This window comes from Streptopelia decaocto, assembly GCF_964273445.1.
Source record: "Streptopelia decaocto genome assembly, contig: HAP1_SCAFFOLD_1250, whole genome shotgun sequence".
In the NCBI taxonomy this organism is placed as follows: domain Eukaryota; kingdom Metazoa; phylum Chordata; class Aves; order Columbiformes; family Columbidae; genus Streptopelia; species Streptopelia decaocto.
The window spans coordinates 20,795-41,592 of NW_028115785.1; the positions used below are offsets into that span (position 1 = coordinate 20,795).

General features: G+C 65.4%; 1 protein-coding gene across 1 annotated transcript; it reads left to right on the forward strand.

Moving 5' to 3' along the window:
- Positions 1 to 4,556: 4,556 nt before the first annotated feature.
- LOC309452611 (hormone-sensitive lipase-like) lies at positions 4,557 to 19,550 on the forward strand (the record flags this gene model as incomplete). The annotated part of the gene is made up of 5 exons (XM_082077232.1): positions 4,557 to 4,595; positions 8,340 to 8,853; positions 16,350 to 16,440; positions 17,346 to 17,491; positions 19,365 to 19,550. Coding segments are annotated over exons 2-5 (936 nt in total), but the record flags the coding sequence as incomplete, so codon positions are not given.
- Between the last annotated feature and the right edge of the window lie 1,248 nt (positions 19,551 to 20,798).

Here is a 20,798-nt window from a genome sequence, read left to right on the forward strand (position 1 = left end):
GCTGGGGGGGTTCCCCGGGGGTTCACTGGGGGGTCCCATGTTTGGGGGTCCCTGGGGGGGGTCCATAGGGGTCCCATGTTTGGGGGTCCCTGGGGGGGGTCCCATAGGGGTCCCATAGGGGTCCCTGGGGGGGGTCCCATAGGGGTCCCAGGTTTGGGGGTCCCTGGGGGGGTCCCATAGGGGTCCCATGTTTGGGGGTCCCTGGGGGGGGTCCCATAGGGGTCCCATGTTTGGGGGTCCCTGGGGGGGTCCCATAGGGGTCCCAGGTTTGGGGGTCCCTGGGGGTCCATTGGGGGGATTCCCCGGGGGTTCCCTGGGACGGTCCCATTGTGGGGGGTCCCTGGGGGGTGTCCATAGTGGGGGGGTCCCATAGGGGTCCTATATTTGGGGGTCCCGGGGGATCCATTGGGGGGGGTTCCCATGGGGTTCCCTGGGGGTCCCATATTTGGGGGTCCCATGGAGGGTCCCTGGGGGGGGGGGTCCCATGTTTGGGGGTTCCCATAGGGGTCCCATGGGTGGGGGCCCCATAGGGGGTTCCCATAGGGGTCCCATGGGTGGGGGGTCCCATACATAGGAGTCCCATGTTTGGGGGTCCCTGGGGGGGTCCCATGGGGCGGTCCCATAGGGGGTCCCGGGGGGGGGGTCCCATGTTTGGGGGTCCCTGGGGGGTCCCTGGGGTTCCCATAGGGTTCCCATATTTGGGGTTCCCTGGGGGGGGTCCCATGGGGGGGGGTCCATGGGGGTCCCTGGGGGGGTCCCATTGTGGGGAGTCCGGGGGGGCATTCCCTGGGGTTTCCCTGGGTGGTCCCATGTTTGGGGGTCCCATTGGGGGTCCCATGTTTGGGGGTCCCGGAGGGGGGGTCTCATGGGGGGGGTCCCGGGGGGGGGTCCCATAGGGTTCCCATATTTGGGGGTCCCGGGGGGGGTCCTGGGTGGTCCCATAGGGGTTTCCCATGGGTGGTCCCATGTTTGGGGGTCCCATGGGGGGTCCCGGGGGGGTCCCGGGGGGGTCCCGGGGGGGTCCCGGGGGGGTCCCCACTCACGTGTCCCCGTCCTCGTCCTGTCTGGTGGCGGCCGCGATGTCGGCGGCCAATTGTGGGTCTGGGGGTCCCATCGGGGGGGGCGGCAGCGCCAGGACCCCCGGGGGGCCCCCCCAGCCCCCCCCAGCAGCGGCAGCGCCCCCTGCAGGGCTGGAGGAGGGGGGGGGGAGTCAATGGGGGGACCCGGGGGGGCAGATAATGGGGGGGGGGTCCCAGATCATTGGGGGGGGGTCAGAGATAATGGGGGGGGTCAGATCATTGGGGGGGGTCCCAGATCATTGGGGGGGGGGGCAAAGATCATTGGGGGGGGGGTCCCAGATAATGGGGGGGTCGCACATAATTGGGGGGGTCATATAATTGGGGGGGGTGTCAGACAATGGGGGGGGTCCCAGATCATTGCGGGGGGGTCAGAGATAATGGGGGGGTCCCAGATAATGGGAGGGGTCATATAATTGGGGGGGGGGTGTCAGACAATGGGGGGGGTCCCAGATGATTGGGGGGGGGGTCCCAGATAATGGGGGGGGTGTCAGATCATTGGGGGGGGTCCCGGATAATGGGGGGGTCCCAGATCATTGGGGGGGGTCAGAGCTCATTTGGGGGGGGTCCCAGATCATTGGGGGGGGGTCAGAGATAATGGGGGGTGGGGTCCCAGATAATGGGGGGGGGGGTCAGATAATGGGGGGGGTCCCAGATCATTTTGGGGGGGGGGTCAGAGATCATTGAGGGGGGGTCCCAAATAATGGGGGGGGGGTCTCACCTGCGAAGAAGGCGGCGGGTGGGGGTTGGGGTGCGAATCCGAGTCCGGGGGGGTGGGGGGGGGGTGGGGCGGGGGGAGGGGCGGCTCGCGGCACTTTGCCCGGGGGGGGGGCGGGGGGGGGAGGGGTCCCCACCCCCCCCACTCCCCCCACCCCCCCCCCCACTCCCCCCCCCCGCGTCACCGAGCGGCGCTTCCGCAGCGGCAGCGACGCCTCCGGGGGGGGGAGGGGACCCGGGGGGGGGCTCCCGGGGGGAGGGGGGGGTCTGGGGGGGGGGCACCCGAGGGGGGGGGGCCCGGGGGGGCCCCGCGCCGGGTCCGCAGGTCAACGGGCAGCTCCTCCGCCATGGGGGGGGCCCGGACGCCTGGGTCCCCCCCGGACGCCTGGGTCCCTCCCGGACGCCTGGGTCCCCCCCGGACGCCTGGGTCCCTTCCCGGACGCCTGGGTCCCCCCTGGACGCCTGGGTCCCTTCCCGGACTCCTGGGTCTCTTCCCGGACTCCTGGGTCCCTCCCGAACACCTGGGTCCCCCCCGAACGCCTGGGTCCCTCCCGGACTCCTGGGTCCCTCCCGAACTCCTGGGTCCCCCCGAACGCCTGGGTCCCTCCCGGACTCCTGGGTCCCTTCCCGGATTCCTGGGTCCTCTCCCGAACGCCTGGGTCCCCCCGGACGCCTGGGTCCCCCCGGACGCCTGGGTCCCTTCCCGAACTCCTGGGTTCCCCCCCCCCCGGAGTCCTGGGTCTCCCCCGGACTCCTGGGTCCCCTCCCGGACGCCTGGGTCCCCCCCGGACTCCTGGGTCCCGCCGCGGAGCGGAAGCGACCCCGGGACTTCCCCGACGGGACTTTCGGGGCCGCCCCGCCCCCCCCCCCCCCTTTGGCCCCGCCCCGGGGACCCCGCGGAAAGGGGGGGGCGGGGTGGGGGATTCCCCGCCAGCGGCCCCGCCCCCTGGGAGGGGACCCAGGCGTCCGGGAGGGGACCCAGGCGTCCGGGGGCTGCACCGCCCCCTGGCGGCTGGGCGGGGACTCGGGAGGGGGCGGGACCCGGAGCTGTGGCCAGGCCCCCCCCCCGGAATGGAGCGTTTGGGGTGCGGGGCCAGGCTGGTTTAGGTTGGTTAAGCTGGATTTAGCAGGGTTAGGCTGGTTAAGCCGAGTTTAACATGGTTAGGCTGGTTTAGGTTGGTTAAGCTGGGTTTAACAGAGTTAGGCTGGTTTAGGTTGGGTTAGGCTGGTTTAACAGGGTTAGGTTGGTTAAGCCAGGTTTAACAGAGTCAGACTGGTTTAGGCTGGTTAAGCCAGGTTTAGCAGGTTTAGGTTGGTTAGGCTGGTTTAGGCTGGTTAAGCCGGGTTTAGCAGGTTTAGGTTGGTTAAGCCGGGTTTAACAGGGTCAGGCTGGTTTAGGTTGGTTAAGCTGGGTTTAGCAGGTTTAGGTTGGTTAGGCTGGTTTAGGTTGGTTAAGCCGGGTTTAACAGGGTCAGGCTGGTTTAGGTTGGTTAAGCTGGGTTTAGCAGCGTCAGGCTGGTTTAGTTTAACAGGGTCAGGCTGGTTTAGGTTGGTTAAGCTGGGTTAGGCTGGTTTAGGTTGGTTAAGCCGGGTTTAACAGCGTCAGGCTGGTTTAGTTTAACAGGGTCAGGCTGGTTTAGGTTGGTTAAGCTGGGTTAGGCTGGTTTAGGTTGGTTAAGCCGGATTTAACAGGGTCAGGCTGGTTTAGTTTAACAGGGTAAGGCTGGTTTAGGCTGGTTAAGCCCGGTTTAGCAGGTTTAGGTTGGTTAAGCCGGGTCAGGCTGGTTTAGGCTGGTTAAGCCCGGTTTAGCAGCGTTAGGCCGGACACAAGGACCAAATCTCTCTCTGCAGGAACCGGTTCCTTCGTTTATTGCCAAACCAACCCCCCCCCCAGCCCCCCCCATTAGGGGACCCAGGCGTCCGGGCCCCACAAACCCCCCATTAGGGGACCCAGGCGTCCGGGAAGGAACCCAGGTGTCCGGGGGGGACCCAGGCGTCCGGGAAGGACCCACAGCCCCCCCCACTTAGGGACCAGGCGTCCGGGAGGGGACCCAGGTGTCCGGGAAGGGACCCAGGCGTCCGGGCAGGACCCACAAGCCCCCAATTAGGGGACCCAGGCGTCCGGGCCCCACAACCCCCCCCATTAGGGGACCCAGGCGTCCGGGCCCCCCACCCCCCCAGGTGCTGTTCACACAAAGGTGTGTCCCCCCTCCCCCCTCCCCCCCCCTCCCCCTCCCCCCCCCCATTCCCAATGGCTCCGTGGCTGCTGCTGCTGCTGCTGCTGCTCCTGGGGGGGTCCCGGCGCCCCCCGCCCCCCCCGCCCCCCAAAACCCGCCCCGGGGGGGGGGGGGGCGTCGACCCCCCCCAAATTCGGGGGGTCCCGCGTCCCCCGGTTGGACTCACGGTGAGCACGGGGGGGTTGGGGGGGGCGAGGGGGGGTGGGGTGTTTTGGGACCCCCCCCCTGACCTCTGTGCCCCCCCCCCCCCCCCCCCCAAATCCAGGGTCCTGTCGCCCCCCCCGGAGCCGCCGCTGCCGCCCCCCGCGCGCCCACCAGGGGGCTCTCGCTGCCCATGTGACGTCACCGTGACCCCCCCGAACCCCCCGAACCCCCCCCGACCCCAATAAACCCCGAGCAAAGCGCGGGGGTCGCTCTGCGCATGCGCCGCCCCTGGAGAGGGGAGGGGGGGAGTGCGTGTGAGTGTGGGCGTGGCCAGCATCACCATGACGACCAACGCGCGGGCCGCCATTGGCCGGCCCCGCCTCACGTGTCCGGAAGCGGCGGCGGGAGCGGCGGAGCGCAGGTGGGGGGGAGCGCGCGGTCGGGGGTGGCGCGAAACGGGGGTGGGGGGGGCGGAAACCCGCGAGATTTGGGGGGAAAAGCGCGAGATTTGGGGTCCCCGTGTCCCCAGGGTCCTAAAGCCCCGCGGTGACCCCCAGTGACCCCCAGGGTCCTAAAGCCCCGCGGTGACCCCGAGTGACCCCAGGGTCCTATGTACCCCAGTGACCCCCAGTGCCCCCCAGGGTCCTAAAGCCCCCCCAGTGACCCCCAGTGACCCCCAGGGTCCTATAGACCCCCAGTGACCCCCAGTGACCCCCAGGGTCTAAAGCCCCCCAGTGACCCCAAGTCATGTCCCATGTCCCCCAATGTCCCCCCATTGTCCCCATTGTCCCCAATGTCCCCATTGTCCCATATCCTCCCATTGTCCCCCATTGTCCCCATATGTCCCCAGTGTCCCCAGTTCCCCCCATTGCTCAACATGGGGGGGTCTCCAGTGTCCCCAGTTTGTGTCCCCAGTGTCCCCAGTGTCCCCAGTGTCCCCGTTGTCCCCCCGTCCCATTGTCCCCACTGTCCCCATTTGTGTCCCCTCTGTCCCAGTGTCCTCAGTGTCCCCATTGTCGCCCCTGTCCCAGTGTCCCCAGTGTCCCCAGTGTCCCCAGTGTCCCCAGTTCCCCCCATTGCTCAACATGGGGGGGTCCCCAGTGTCCCCAGTATCCCCAGTGTCCCCAATGTCCCCCCGTCCCACTGTCCCCAGTTTCCCCAGTTGTGTCCCCAGTGTCCCCAGTTTGTGTCCCGGCTGTCCCAGTGTCCCCAATGTCCCCCCTGTCCCACTGTCCCCAGTGTCCCCAGTTTGTGTCCCCTCTGTCCCAGTGTCCCCAGTGTCCCCACTGTCCCCATTTGTGTCCCCTCTGCCCCAGTGTCCCCAGTGTCCCCAGTGTCCCCGTTGTCCCCCCGTCCCAGTGTCCCCAGTGTCCCCAGTGTCCCCAGTGTCCCCTCTGTCCCAGTGTCCCCAGTATCCCCAGTGTCCCCCCTGTCCCCAGTTTGTGTCCCCCCTGTCCCAGTGTCCCCAGTGTCCCCAGTGTCCCCCCTGTCCCACTGTCCCCACTGTCCCCAGTGTCCCCATTGTCCCCACTGTCCCCATTTGTGTCCCCTCTGTCCCAGTATCCCCAGTGTCCCCATTGTATCCCCAGTGTCCCCATTGTTGCCCCTGTCCCATTGTCCCCATTGTCCCCAGTGTCCCCATTGTCCCCCCTGTCCCAGTGTCCCCAGTGTCCCCCCTGTCCCAGTGTCCCCATTGTCCCCCCTGTCCCAGTGTTCCCAGTGTCCCCCCTCCCCCAGTCCGTGTCCCCATTGTCCCCAGTGTCCCCATTGTCCCCCCTCCCCCAGTCCGTGTCCCCAGTGTCCCCTCTGTCCCAGTGTCCCCCCTGTCCCCGTTGTCCCCCCTGTCCCAGTGTCCCCAGTGTTCCCAGTGTCCCCGTTCCCCTTGTCCCCTCTCCCCCAGTCCGTGTCCCCAGTGTCCCCAGTGTCCCCATTGTCCCCCCTGTCCCAGTATCCCCAGTGTCCCCAGTGTCCCCAGTATCCCCAGTGTCCCCGTTGTCCCCCCTGTCCCAGTGTCCCCAGTATCCCCAGTGTCCCCATTGTATCCCCATTGTCCCCTCTGTCCCATTGTCACCTCTGTCCCAGTGTCCCCAGTATCCCCAGTGTCCCCATTTGTGTCCCCAGTGTCCCCAGTTCCCCCCATTGCTCAACATGGGGGGGTCTCCAGTGTCCCCATTTGTGTCCCCAGTGTCCCCATTGTCCCCCCCGTCCCACTGTCCCCAGTTTCCCCAGTTGTGTCCCCAGTGTCCCCCTGTCCCAGTGTCCCCATTGTCCCCAGTGTCCCCCCTGTCCCAGTGTCCCCATTGTCTCCAGTGTCCCCAGTGTCCCCATTGTCCCCAGTGTCCCCATTGTCCCCCCTCCCCCAGTCCGTGTCCCCAGTGTCCCCAGTGTCCCCATTGTCCCCCTCCCCCAGTCCGTGTTCCCATTGTCCCCAGTGTCCCCATTGTCCCCCCCCCCCCAGTCCGTGTCCCCAGTGTCCCCATTGTCCCCCCTCCCCCATTCCGTGTCCCCATTGTCCCATTGTCCCCCCTCCCCCAGTCCGTGTCCCCATTGTCCCCAGTGTCCCCCCTCCCCCAGTCCGTGTCCCCATTGTCCCCAGTGTCCCCCCTCCCCCAGTCCGTGTCCCCATTGTCCCCATTGTCCCCAGTGTCCCCATTGTCCCCCCTCCCCCAGTCCGAGTCCCCATTGTCCCAGTTGCTCAACCCGGGGTGTCCCCAGTGTCCCTGTTGCTCCATGTCCCTCTGTCCCAGTGTCCCCAGTTCCCGCTGCCCCAGTGTCCCCATTGGTCCACCCAGCCCTCCCACTGCCCCCGGTCCTCCCCATTGGTCCCCACTCCCCCCAGCCCCTCCCACTGCTCCCCCAGCCCCTCCCACTGCTCCCCAGCCCCTCCCACTGCTCCCCAGCCCCTCCCACTGCTCTCCAGCCCCTCCCACTGCTCCCCAGCCCCTCCCACTGCTCCCCAGCCCCTCCCACTCCCCCCAGCCCCTCCCACTGCCTCCTAGTGCCTCCCATTGGTCCCCAGTGCGTGCCAGCCCCGCCCATTGCTCCCCAGCCCCTCCCACTGCCTCCTAGTGCCTCCCATTGGTCCCCAGTGCGTGCCAGCCCCGCCCATTGCTCCCCAGCCCCTCCCACTGCCTCCTAGTGCCTCCCATTGGTCTCCACTCCCCCCCAGCCCCTCCCACTGCTCCCCATCTCCTCCCACTCCCCCCAGCCCCTCCCACTGCCCTCCAGCCCCTCCCATTTGCTCTCTAGTCACTCCCATTGGTTCTCAGTCCCTCACAGCCCCTCCCACTTCCCTCAGCCCCTCCCACTGCTCCCCAGCCCCTCCCACTCCCCCCCAGCCCCTCCCACTGCTCTCCAGTCCCTCCCATTGGTTCCCAGTCCCTCACAGCCCCTCCCACTCCCCCCAGCCCCTCCCATTGCTCCCCTAGCCCCTCCCACTGCTCTCCAGCCCCTCCCACTGCTCTCCAGCCCCTCCCACTGCTCTCCAGCCCCTCCCACTGCCTTCTAGTGCCTCCCACTGGCCTCCACTCCCTCAGAGCTCCTCCCCCTGCTCCCCAGCCCCTCCCCCTGCTCCCCAGCCCCTCCCACTGCCCTCCAGCCCCTCCCACTTTCTCTCTAGTCACTCCCATTGCCTCGTAGTCCCTCCCACTGCTTCCAAGCCCCTCCCACTGCCCTCCAGCCCCTCCCATTTGCTCTCCAGTCACTCCCATTGGTCCCCAGTCCCTCACAGCCCCTCCCACTTCCCTCCAGCCCCTCCCACTGCTCCCCAGCCCCCCCCATTGTCTCTCCAGCCCCTCCCACTGCTCCCCAGCCCCTCCCACTGCCTCCTAGTGCCTCCCATTGGTCCCCAGTCCCTCACAGTCCCTCCCACTCCCCCTCCCATTGTCTCCCCAGACCCTCCCATTGGTTCCCAGTGCCTGCCAGCCCCTCCCACTCCCCCCCAGCCCCTCCCACTGCTCTCCAGCCCCTCCCACTGCTCTCCAGCCCCGCCCACTCCCCCCCACCCCCTCCCACTGCTCCCCAGCCCCTCCCACTGCCCCCGGCCCCTCCCACTGCCTCCTAGTGCCTCCCATTGGTCCCCACTCCCCCCCAGCCCCTCCCACTCCCGCCCCCCGGCCCCATAAAGCCCCGCAGCCCGCCCCACCGCCCTCCCATTGCCCCCCAGCATGGACGCGCGGCCGCTGCTGCAGGCGCTGAGCGCGCTGGCCGAGGACAACGCCGCCTTCTTCCAGCGCAGCGGCTCGGCCAGCGGCCGCCGCTTCGCCGCCGCCTTCCGGGCGCTGGGCGAGCAGAGCCGGGGGCTCGAACCGCCGCTGCGCCGCCTCGGCCGCCTCTGCCCCAGCTTCGACCTGGACGAGCGCACCCCGGGCAACGGGTACCGGAGCCTGGTGCTGACCGTGCGCTGCTGCCTGGCGCACGCGCTGCACAAGAGCCGCTATGTGGCGGCGCACCGCGGCAGCGTGTTCTTCCGCGCCGGGCACAACGCGGCCGAGCTGGAGGCGTACGGCGCGGCGCTGGCGCAGCTCAGGGCGCTGCTGGGCTTGGCCGAGAGGCTGGTGGCCAGTAGCCCGCCCGGCTGCCTGTTCCCGCCCGAGGAGGCCGGCATGGCGCAGGTGGTGCTGAGGGAGTGCAGCACCATGCGCAACGGGTGCTTCTACGGGAGGTGCCTGGGGTTCCAGGTGATGGGGCGGTGGGGGTGATGTCGGCGATGGGGGCGATGGGGGCAATGGGGACATTGGGGGTGATGGGGGCAATGGGGACAATGGGGCCATTGGGGTCAATGGGGTCATGGGGGTGATGGGGGTGATGGGGCCATTGGGGGCAATGGGGCCATTGGGGGCAATGGGGGCAATGGGGCCATTGGGGGCAATGGGGAGGGCGGCACTAGGACCCAGCAGCAACACCGTGAGTATGGGAGACACAGGGCACTGGGACATGGGGACATGGGGAGGGCGGCACTAGGACCCAGCGCCACCACATTGCGTATGGGACACACAGGGACATTGGGGACATGGGGGACAATGGGGACATGGGGAGGGCGGCACTAGGACCCAGCGTCACCACATTGTGAATGGGACACACAGGGCACTGGGACATGGGGGACATGGGGAGGGCGGCACTAGGACCCAGCGTCACCACATTGCGAATGGGACACACAGGGCACTGGGACATGGGGGGACATGGGGAGGGCGGCACTAGGACCCAGCGCCACCACCCTGCGCCATTGTTCCTATGGGCGCCGCCGGCCGTCCCAGGTGACATGGGGACGCGGGGCCAGGGCTGTGGGGACACGGGGGGACACAGCGCGGCCGAGCTGGAGGCGTACGGCGCGGCGCTGGCGCAGCTCAGGGCGCTGCTGGGCTTGGCCGAGAGGCTGGTGGCCAGTAGCCCGCCCGGCTGCCTGTTCCCGCCCGAGGAGGCCGGCATGGCGCAGGTGGTGCTGCGGGAGTGCAGCACCATGCGCAACGGGTGCTTCTACGGGAGGTGCCTGGGATTCCAGGTGATGGGGCGGTGGGGGCATTGGGGGCAATGGGGGCGATGGGGGCAATGGGGACATTGGGGTCATGGGGGTGATGGGGGCGGTGGGGACATTGGGGGTGATGGGGGTGATGGGGGCAATGGGGCCATTGGGGTCATGGGGGTGCTGGGGGTGATGGGGCCGTTGGGGGCAATGGGGCCATTGGGGGCAATGGGGGCAATGGGGCCATTGGGGGCAATGGGGCCATTGGGGGCAATGGGGGCATTGGGGGCAATGGGGGCAATGGGGCCATTGGGGGCAATGGGGCCATTGAGGGCAATGGGGGCAATGGGGGCAATGGGGGCAATGGGGCCATTGGGGGCAATGGGGCCATTGGGGGCAATGGGGGCAATGGGGGCAATGGGGGCAATGGGGGCAATGGGGACATTGGGGGCAATGGGGGCAATGGGGCCATTGGGGGCAATGGGGAGGGTGGGCACTAGGACCCAGCAGCAACACCGTGAGTATGGGAGACACAGGGCACTGGGACATTGGGGACATGGGGGACATGGGGAGGGCGGCACTAGGACCCAGCGTCACCACATTGTGAATGGGACACACAGGGACATTGGGGACATGGGGGACATGGGGGGACATGGGGAGGGCGGCACTAGGACCCAGTGTCACCACATTGTGAATGGGACACACAGGGACATTGGGGACATGGGGGACAATGGGGACATGGGGAGGGCGGCACTAGGACCCAGCGTCACCACATTGTGAATGGGACACACAGGGACATTGGGGACATGGGGGACATGGGGAGGGCGGCACTAGGACCCAGCGTCACCACATTGTGAATGGGACACACAGGGACATTGGGGACATTGGGGACATTGGGGACATGGGGAGGGCGGCACTAGGACCCAGCGTCACCACATTGCGAATGGGACACACAGGGACATTGGGGACATGGGGAGGGCGGCACTAGGACCCAGCGTCACCACATTGCGAATGGGACACACAGGGACATTGGGGACATGGGGAGGGCGGCACTAGGACCCAGTGTCACCACATTGCGAATGGGACACACAGGGACATTGGGGACATGGGGGACATGGGGAGGGTGGCACTAGGACCCAGTGTCACCACATTGTGAATGGGACACACAGGGACATTGGGGACATGGGGGACATTGGGGACATGGGGAGGGCGGCACTAGGACCCAGCGTCACCACATTGTGAATGGGACACACAGGGACATTGGGGACATTGGGGACATGGGGAGGGCGGCACTAGGACCCAGTGTCACCACATTGTGAATGGGACACACAGGGCACTGGGACATGGGGGACATGGGGAGGGCGGCACTAGGACCCAGCGCCACCACATTGCGAATGGGACACACAGGGACATTGGGGACATGGGGGGGGTGGCACTAGGACCCAGTGTCACCACATTGTGAATGGGACACACAGGGACAATGGGGACATTGGGGACATGGGGGGACATGGGGAGGGCGGCACTAGGACCCAGCGCCACCACATTGCGAATGGGACACACAGGGACATTGGGGACATTGGGGACATGGGGGGACATGGGGAGGGCGGCACTAGGACCCAGCGCCACCACATTGCGAATGGGACACACAGGGCACTGGGACATGGGGGACATTGGGGACATGGGGAGGGCGGCACTAGGACCCAGCGCCACCACATTGTGAATGGGACACACAGGGACATTGGGGACATTGGGGGACATGGGGAGGGCGGCACTAGGACCCAGCGCCACCACATTGTGAATGGGACACACAGGGACATTGGGGACATTGGGGGGACATGGGGAGGGCGGCACTAGGACCCAGTGTCACCACATTGTGAATGGGACACACAGGGACATTGGGGACATGGGGACATTGGGGACATGGGGAGGGCGGCACTAGGACCCAGCGTCACCACATTGCGAATGGGACACACAGGGCACTGGGACATGGGGGACATTGGGGACATGGGGAGGGCGGCACTAGGACCCAGTGTCACCACATTGTGAATGGGACACACAGGGACATTGGGGGACATGGGGAGGGCGGCACTAGGACCCAGCGTCACCACATTGTGAATGGGACACACAGGGACATTGGGGGACATGGGGAGGGCGGCACTAGGACCCAGCGTCACCACATTGCGAATGGGACACACAGGGACATTGGGGACATTGGGGGACATGGGGAGGGCGGCACTAGGACCCAGCGCCACCACATTGTGAATGGGACACACAGGGACATTGGGGACATGGGGAGGGCGGCACTAGGACCCAGTGTCACCACATTGTGAATGGGACACACAGGGACATTGGGGACATGGGGACATGGGGAGGGCGGCACTAGGACCCAGTGTCACCACATTGTGTATGGGACACACAGGGACATTGGGGACATGGGGGACATGGGGAGGGCGGCACTAGGACCCAGCGCCACCACCCTGCGCCATTGTTCCTATGGGCGCCGCCGGCCGTCCCAGGTGACATGGGGACGCGGGGCCAGGGCTGTGGGGACACGGGGGGACACAGCGCGGCCGAGCTGGAGGCGTACGGCGCGGCGCTGGCGCAGCTCAGGGCGCTGCTGGGCTTGGCCGAGAGGCTGGTGGCCAGTAGCCCGCCCGGCTGCCTGTTCCCGCCCGAGGAGGCCGGCATGGCGCAGGTGGTGCTGCGGGAGTGCAGCACCATGCGCAACGGGTGCTTCTACGGGAGGTGCCTGGGATTCCAGGTGATGGGGCGGTGGGGGCGATGGGGGCATTGGGGGCGATGGGGACATTGGGGGTGATGGGGGCATTGGGGGTGATGGGGGCAATGGGGCCATTGGGGTCATGGGGGTGCTGGGGGTGATGGGGCCGTTGGGGGCAATGGGGACATTGGGGGCAATGGGGACATTGGGGGCAATGGTGGCATTGGGGGCAATGGGGTCGTGGGGGGCAATGGGGGCAATGGGGGCAATGGGGCCATTGGGGGCAATGGGGCCATTGGGGACAATGGGGCCATTGGGGGCAATGGGGGCAATGGGGGCAATGGGGGCAATGGGGACAATGGGGCCATTGGGGGCAATGGGGCCATTGGGGGCAATGGGGGCAATGGGGCCATTGGGGGCAATGGGGGCAATGGGGCCATTGGGGGCAATGGGGTCGTGGGGGGCAATGGGGGCAATGGGGGCAATGGGGGCAATGGGGGCATTGGGGGCAATGGGGACATTGGGGGCAATGGGGCCATTGGGGGCAATGGGGCCATTGGGGACAATGGGGACATTGGGGGCAATGGGGCCATTGAGGGCAATGGGGGCAATGGGGCCATTGGGGACAATGGGGACATTGGGGACAATGGGGACATTGGGGGCAATGGGGACAATGGGGACAATGGGGCCATTGGGGGCAATGGGGAGGGCGGCACTAGGACCCAGCAGCAACACCGTGAGTATGGGAGACACAGGGCACTGGGACATGGGGGACATGGGGAGGGCGGCACTAGGACCCAGTGTCACCACATTGTGAATGGGACACACAGGGACATTGGGGGACATGGGGAGGGCGGCACTAGGACCCAGTGTCACCACATTGCGAATGGGACACACAGGGACATTGGGGACATGGGGGACATTGGGGACATGGGGAGGGCGGCACTAGGACCCAGCGTCACCACATTGCGAATGGGACACACAGGGCACTGGGACATGGGGGACATTGGGGGACATGGGGAGGGCGGCACTAGGACCCAGCGCCACCACCCTGCGCCATTGTTCCTATGGGCGCCGCCGGCCGTCCCAGGTGACATGGGGACGCGGGGCCAGGGCTGTGGGGACACGGGGGGACACAACGCGGCCGAGCTGGAGGCGTACGGCGCGGCGCTGGCGCAGCTCAGGGCGCTGCTGGGCTTGGCCGAGAGGCTGGTGGCCAGTAGCCCGCCCGGCTGCCTGTTCCCGCCCGAGGAGGCCGGCATGGCGCAGGTGGTGCTGCGGGAGTGCAGCACCATGCGCAACGGGTGCTTCTACGGGAGGTGCCTGGGATTCCAGGTGATGGGGCGGTGGGGGTGATGGGGACGATGGGGACATTGGGGGCAATGGGGACATTGGGGTCATGGGGGTGATGGGGGCGGTGGGGACATTGGGGGTGATGGGGGTGATGGGGCCATTGGGGGCAATGGGGCCATTGGGGGCAATGGGGACATTGGGGGTGATGGGGGCAATGGGGACAATGGGGCCATTGGGGTCAATGGGGTCATGGGGGTGATGGGGGTGATGGGGCCATTGGGGGCGATGTGGGCAATGGGGGCAATGGGGACTTTGGGGGCAATGGGGCCATTGGGGGCAATGGGGCCATTGGGGACAATGGGGCCATTGGGGACAATGGGGGCAATGGGGCCATTGGGGGCAATGGGACCATTGGGGGCAATGGGGCCATTGGGGACATTGGGGCCATTGGGGGCAATGGGGGCAATGGGGCCATTGGGGGCAATGGGGCCATTGGGGGCAATGGGGATATTGGGGGCAATGGGGCCATTGGGGGCAATGGGGACAATGGGGGCAATGGGGACAATGGGGCCATTGGGGGCAATGGGGCCATTGGGGGCAATGGGGACAATGGGGGCAATGGGGACAATGGGGCCATTGGGGGCAATGGGGATATTGGGGGCAATGGGGGCAATGGGGCCATTGGGGGCAATGGGACCATTGGGGGCAATGGGGGCAATGGGGCCATTGGGGGCAATGGGGCCATTGGGGGCAATGGGGGCAATGGGGGCAATGGGGACATTGGGGGCAATGGGGGCAATGGGGGCAATGGGGCCATTGGGGGCAATGGGGGCAATGGGGCCATTGGGGGCAATGGGGTCGTGGGGGGCAATGGGGGCAATGGGGGGCAATGGGGGCAATGGGGCCATTGGGGGCAATGGGGCCATTGGGGACAATGGGGACATTGGGGGCAATGGGGGCAATGGGGCCATTGGGGGCAATGGGGAGGGCGGCACTAGGACCCAGCAGCAACACCGTGAGTATGGGAGACACAGGGCACTGGGACATGGGGGACATGGGGAGGGCAGCACTAGGACCCAGCGTCACCACATTGTGAATGGGACACACAGGGCACTGGGACATGGGGGACATTGGGGACATGGGGAGGGCGGCACTAGGACCCAGCGCCACCACATTGTGAATGGGAGACACAGGGCACTGGGACATGGGGGACATTGGGGACATGGGGAGGGCGGCACTAGGACCCAGCGTCACCACATTGTGAATGGGACACACAGGGCACTGGGACATGGGGGACAACGGGGACATGGGGAGGGCGGCACTAGGACCCAGCGTCACCACATTGCGAATGGGACACACAGGGACATTGGGGACATTGGGAGGGCGGCACTAGGACCCAGCGTCACCACATTGTGTATGGGACACACAGGGCACTGGGACATGGGGGACAATGGGGACATGGGGAGGGCGGCACTAGGACCCAGCGTCACCACATTGTGAATGGGAGACACAGGGCACTGGGACATGGGGGACATGGGGAGGGGGACACTAGGACCCAGCGCCACCACATTGTGAATGGGACACACAGGGACATTGGGGACATTGGGGACATGGGGAGGGCGGCACTAGGACCCAGCGCCACCACATTGCGAATGGGACACACAGGGACATTGGGGACATGGGGGGACATGGGGAGGGCGGCACTAGGACCCAGTGTCACCACATTGCGAATGGGACACACAGGGCACTGGGACATGGGGGGACATGGGGAGGGCGGCACTAGGACCCAGTGTCACCACATTGTGAATGGGACACACAGGGCACTGGGACATGGGGGACATGGGGAGGGCGGCACTAGGACCCAGCGTCACCACATTGCGAATGGGACACACAGGGACATTGGGGGACATGGGGAGGGCGGCACTAGGACCCAGTGTCACCACATTGTGTATGGGACACACAGGGACATTGGGGACATGGGGGACATGGGGGACATGGGGAGGGCGGCACTAGGACCCAGTGTCACCACATTGTGAATGGGAGACACAGGGACATTGGGGACATGGGGGACATGGGGGACATGGGGAGGGCGGCACTAGGACCCAGCGTCACCACATTGCGAATGGGACACACAGGGACATTGGGGGACATTGGGGGACATGGGGAGGGCGGCACTAGGACCCAGTGTCACCACATTGTGAATGGGACACACAGGGACACTGGGACATGGGGGACATGGGGGACATGGGGAGGGCGGCACTAGGACCCAGCGTCACCACATTGTGAATGGGACACACAGGGACATTGGGGACATGGGGGGACATGGGGAGGGCGGCACTAGGACCCAGCGCCACCACATTGCGAATGGGACACACAGGGACATTGGGGACATGGGGGGACATGGGGAGGGCGGCACTAGGACCCAGTGTCACCACATTGCGAATGGGACACACAGGGACATTGGGGACATGGGGGACATGGGGAGGGCGGCACTAGGACCCAGTGTCACCACATTGTGAATGGGACACACAGGGACATTGGGGACATGGGGAGGGCGGCACTAGGACCCAGCGCCGTGTGTCTCAGGTGCTTCTATGGGCGCCGGTGGTTCCAGGTGCCACAGGGACACATGGGGACACTGGGGGACCTTGGGGACACGGTGACAGGGACAGCGACACCCATGGTGACATTGCCGTCCCCAGTTCGCGCCGTCCCTGCGCCCGCTCCTCCAGGCCATCGCCATCGGGCTCGTGTCCTTCGGGGAGAACTACAAACCCAATGACTCGGGGCTGGGTGAGCTGGGGGTCCCCCCGTGTCCCCAATGTCCCCCAATGTCCCCCCGTGTCCCCAATGTCCCCCCGTGTCCCCCCATTGTCCCCATTGTCCTCCCATGTCCTCAAGTCCCCCCGGCCCCGTGTCCCAGTGACCCCGAGTGACCCCAGGGTCCTAGAGCCCCCCAGGGACCCTGGGTCATGTCCCATGTCCCCCATTGTCCCCCATTGTCCCCCCATTGTCCCCCATGTCCCCATATCCTCATTGTCCCCAATGTCCCCATATACCCAATGTCCCCCGTTGTCCCCCATGCCCCCCATTGGCCCCCACTGACCCTCATTGATCCCATTGACCCCCATTGATCCCATTGACTGCCATTGATCCCTAATGACCCCATTGACCCCCATTGTCCCCCAATGTCCCCATTGTCCCCAACGTCCCCATCACCCCCAATGTCCCCATTGCCCCCAACGTCCCCATCACCCCCAATGTCCCCAATGTCCCCATTGTCCCCATTGTCCCCATCACCCCCAATGTCCCCATTGCCCCCAGCGTCTCCAACATCCCCATGTCCGCCATTGACTCCCATTGACCCCCATGTCCCCCACTGACCCCCATTGACCCCCATTGACTCCCAATGTCCCCATCACCCCTGTTGTCCCCAATGTCCCCATCGCCCCCAATGTCCCCATTGCCCCCATCACCCCCATCACCCCCAATGTCCCCATCGCCCCCATCGCCCCCAATGTCCCCATCACCCCCATGTCCCCATCGCCCCCATCACCCCCATGTCCCCATTGTCCCCATCGCCCCCATCATCCCCATCGTCCCCAATGTCCCCAATGTCCCCATTGCCCCCATCGCCCCCAATGTCCCCATCACCCCCAATGTCCCCATCGTCCCCATCGCCCCCAATGTCCCACCAGGGGTGGCGGCCGGGTCGCTGTTCACCAGCGGGAAGTTCGCTCTGGACCCCGAGCTGCGCGGGGACGAGTTCGAGCGGCTGACGCAGAACCTGGACGTGCAGTTCTGGAAGCGCTTCTGGAACCTCACCGAGACCCAGCTGCTGGCGGTGAGCCCAAAACGGCCAGAAACGGCCCCAAAACGGCCAAAAACGGCCCCGAAACGGCCAAAAATGGCCCCGAAACGGCCAAAACCGGCCAAAAACCGCCCTGAAATGGCCCAAAACGGCCAAAAATGACCCCAAAACGGCCAAAAATGGCCCAAAACCGCCCCAAAACCGCCCCGAAATGGCCCAAAACGGCCCCGAAACGGCCAAAAACGGCCTCGAAATGGCCAAAAACCACCCCTAAATGGCCAAAAATGGCCCAAAACGGCCCCAAAACGGCCAAAAATGGCCCAAAACGGCCCCGAAACGGCCAAAAACGGCCCCAAAATGGCCAAAAATGACCCCAAAACGGCCAAAAATGGCCCAAAACCGCCCAAAAACCGCCCCGAAACGGCCCAAAACGGCCCCGAAACAGCCAAAAACGGCCTCGAAATGGCCAAAAACCACCCCTAAATGGCCAAAAATGGCCCAAAACGGCCCCAAAACGGCCAAAAATGGCCCAAAACGGCCCCGAAACGGCCAAAAAAGGCCCCAAAATGGCCAAAAACGGCCAAAAATGACCCCGAAACGGCCAAAAATGGCCCCAAAACAGCCAAAAACCGCCCCGAAACGGCCCAAAAGGGCCCCGAAACAGCCAAAAACGGCCTCGAAATGGCCAAAACACACCCCTAAATGGCAAAAAACGGCCCAAAACGGCCCCAAAATGGCCAAAAACGGCCAAAAATGGCCCCGAAACGGCCAAAAACGGCCCCAAAATGGCCAAAAACGGCCAAAAATGACCCCAAAACGGCCAAAAATGGCCCAAAACCAGCCAAAAACCACCCCGAAACGGCCCAAAACAGCCAAAAACGGCCTCGAAATGGCCAAAAAACACCCCTAAATGGCCAAAAACGGCCCTAAATGGCCCCGAAACGGCCAAAAACGGCCCCAAAATGGCCAGAAACAGCCCCAAAACGGCCAAAACGGCCCAAAACAGCCCCAAAATGGCCCCAAACCACCCCAAAACGGCCCAAAACAGCCCCAAAATGGCCCCAAACCACCCCAAAACGGCCCAAAATGGCCCCAAACAGCCCCAAACGGCCCCAAAATGGACATAAACCACCCCAAAATGGCCCAAAACACCCCCAAACAGCCCAAAGCTCCTCCCCAGGGTCCTAAAGCCCATCCAGTGACCCCGAGTGACCCCCAGGGTCCTAGAGACCCCGAGTGACCCCCAGGGTCCCAGACCCCCCAGTGACCCCCAGGGTCCTATAGACCCCCAGTGACCCCGAGTGACCCCCAGGGTCCCAGAGACCCCCAGTGACCCCGAGTGACCCCCAGGGTCCTAAAGCCCAGGGTCCATCTGTCCATCCCATGGGGGGGGTTCCCAGGGTCCGTGTGTCTGTCCACCCACCCCATGTCCGTCCGTCCGTGCGCAGTCGGTGGCGGCCATGGGGGGGTTCCCAGGCTCGGTCTGTCTGTCTGTCCGTCCCTCACGTCCGTGTGTCCGTCCGCAGTCGGTGGCGGCCATGGGGGGTTCCCAGGCTCTGTCTGTCCGTCCCTCACGTCCGTGTGTCCGTCGGCAGTCGGTGGCGGCCATGGGGGGTTCCCAGGCTCTGTCTGTCTGTCTGTCCGTCCCTCACGTCCGTGTGTCCGTCCGCAGTCGGTGGCGGCCATGGGGGGTTCCCAGGCTCTGTCTGTCTGTCTGTCCGTCCCTCACGTCCGTGTGTCCGTCCGCAGTCGGTGGCGGCCATGGGGGGGGTTCCCAGGCTCTGTCTGTCTGTCTGTCCGTCCCTCACGTCCGTGTGTCCGTCCGCAGTCGGTGGCGGCCATGGGGGGGTTCCCAGGCTCGGTCTGTCTGTCTGTCCGTCCCTCACGTCCGTGTGTCCGTCCGCAGTCGGTGGCGGCCATGGCGGCGGCGCCGGTCGGGCTGTGCCGGGCGCTGTCGGTGCCGCCGGAGCCGCTGGAGCTGCCGCTGCACGGGGACCCCGCGGCCACCGTCACCATCGCGCCCCCCGTGGCGCACACGGGACCCGGCCCCGTGCGCATGAGGCTGCTGTCCTACCACCTGCGCGACGGGCAGGTGACCGGGCGGGGGACAGGGGGACATTGGGGACAATGGGGGTTATGGGGGCAATGGGGGCGATGGGGACATTGGGGCAATGGGGACATTGGGGGCGATGGGGGCAATGGGGGTGATGGGGACATTGGGGGCGATGGGGGCAATGGGGGCGATGGGGACATTGGGGGCGATGGGGACATTGGGGGCGATGGGGGCGATGGGGGCAATGGGGGTGATGGGGGTGATGGGGGCAATGGGGGTGATGGGGGTGATGGGGACATTGAGGGCAAAGGGGGTGATGGGGGCAATGGGGGTGATGGGGACATTGGGGACAATGGGAGCAATGGGGACATTGGGGGCAATGGGGGTGATGGGGACATTGGGGACAATGGGGGCAATGGGGACATTGGGGGCAATGGGGGTGATGGGGACATTGCAGACAATGGGGGTCAATGGGGATCAATGGGGGTCACTGGGAGTCAATGGAGGTCAATGGGGGACAATGGGGGTCAATGGGACTCAATGAGAGTCAATGGGAGTCAATGGGGGTCCATGGGGATCAATGGGGATCAATGGGGATCAATGGGGGTCAATGGGTCAACGGGAGTCAATGGGAATCAATGGGAGTCAGTGGGATTCAATGGGAGTCAATGGAGTCATTGGGAGTCAATGGAGTCAATGGGAATCAATGAGAGTCAACGGGGGTCAATGGGGGTCAATGGGAATGAATGGGGGTCAATGGAATCAATGGGAGTCAATGGGAATCAATGGGGGTCAATGGGGATGAATGGGAGTCAATGGGAATCAGTGGGAATCAATGGGAATCAATCGAGTCAATGGGGGTCAATGGGGGTCAGTGGGGGTCAATGGGGGTCAATGGGGTCAATGGAGTCAATGGGGTCAATGGGGTCAATGGGGGTCAATGGGAGTCAATGGGGTCAATGGGGGTCAATGGGAGTCAATGGAGTCAATGGGGGTCAATGGGGTCAATAGGGGTCAATGGGAGTCAATGGGGTCAATGGGGGTCAATGGGGTCAATGGGGGTCAATGGGAGTCAATGGGGTCAATGGGGGTCAATGGGGTCAATGGAGTCAATGGGGTCAATGGGGGTCAATGGGGGTCAATGGGAGTCAATGGGGTCAATGGAGTCAATGGGAGTCAATGGGGGTCAATGGGGTCAATGGAGTCAATGGGGTCAATGGGGGTCAATGGGGGTCAATGGGAGTCAATGGGGTCAATGGGGTCAATGGGAGTCAATGGGGGTCAATG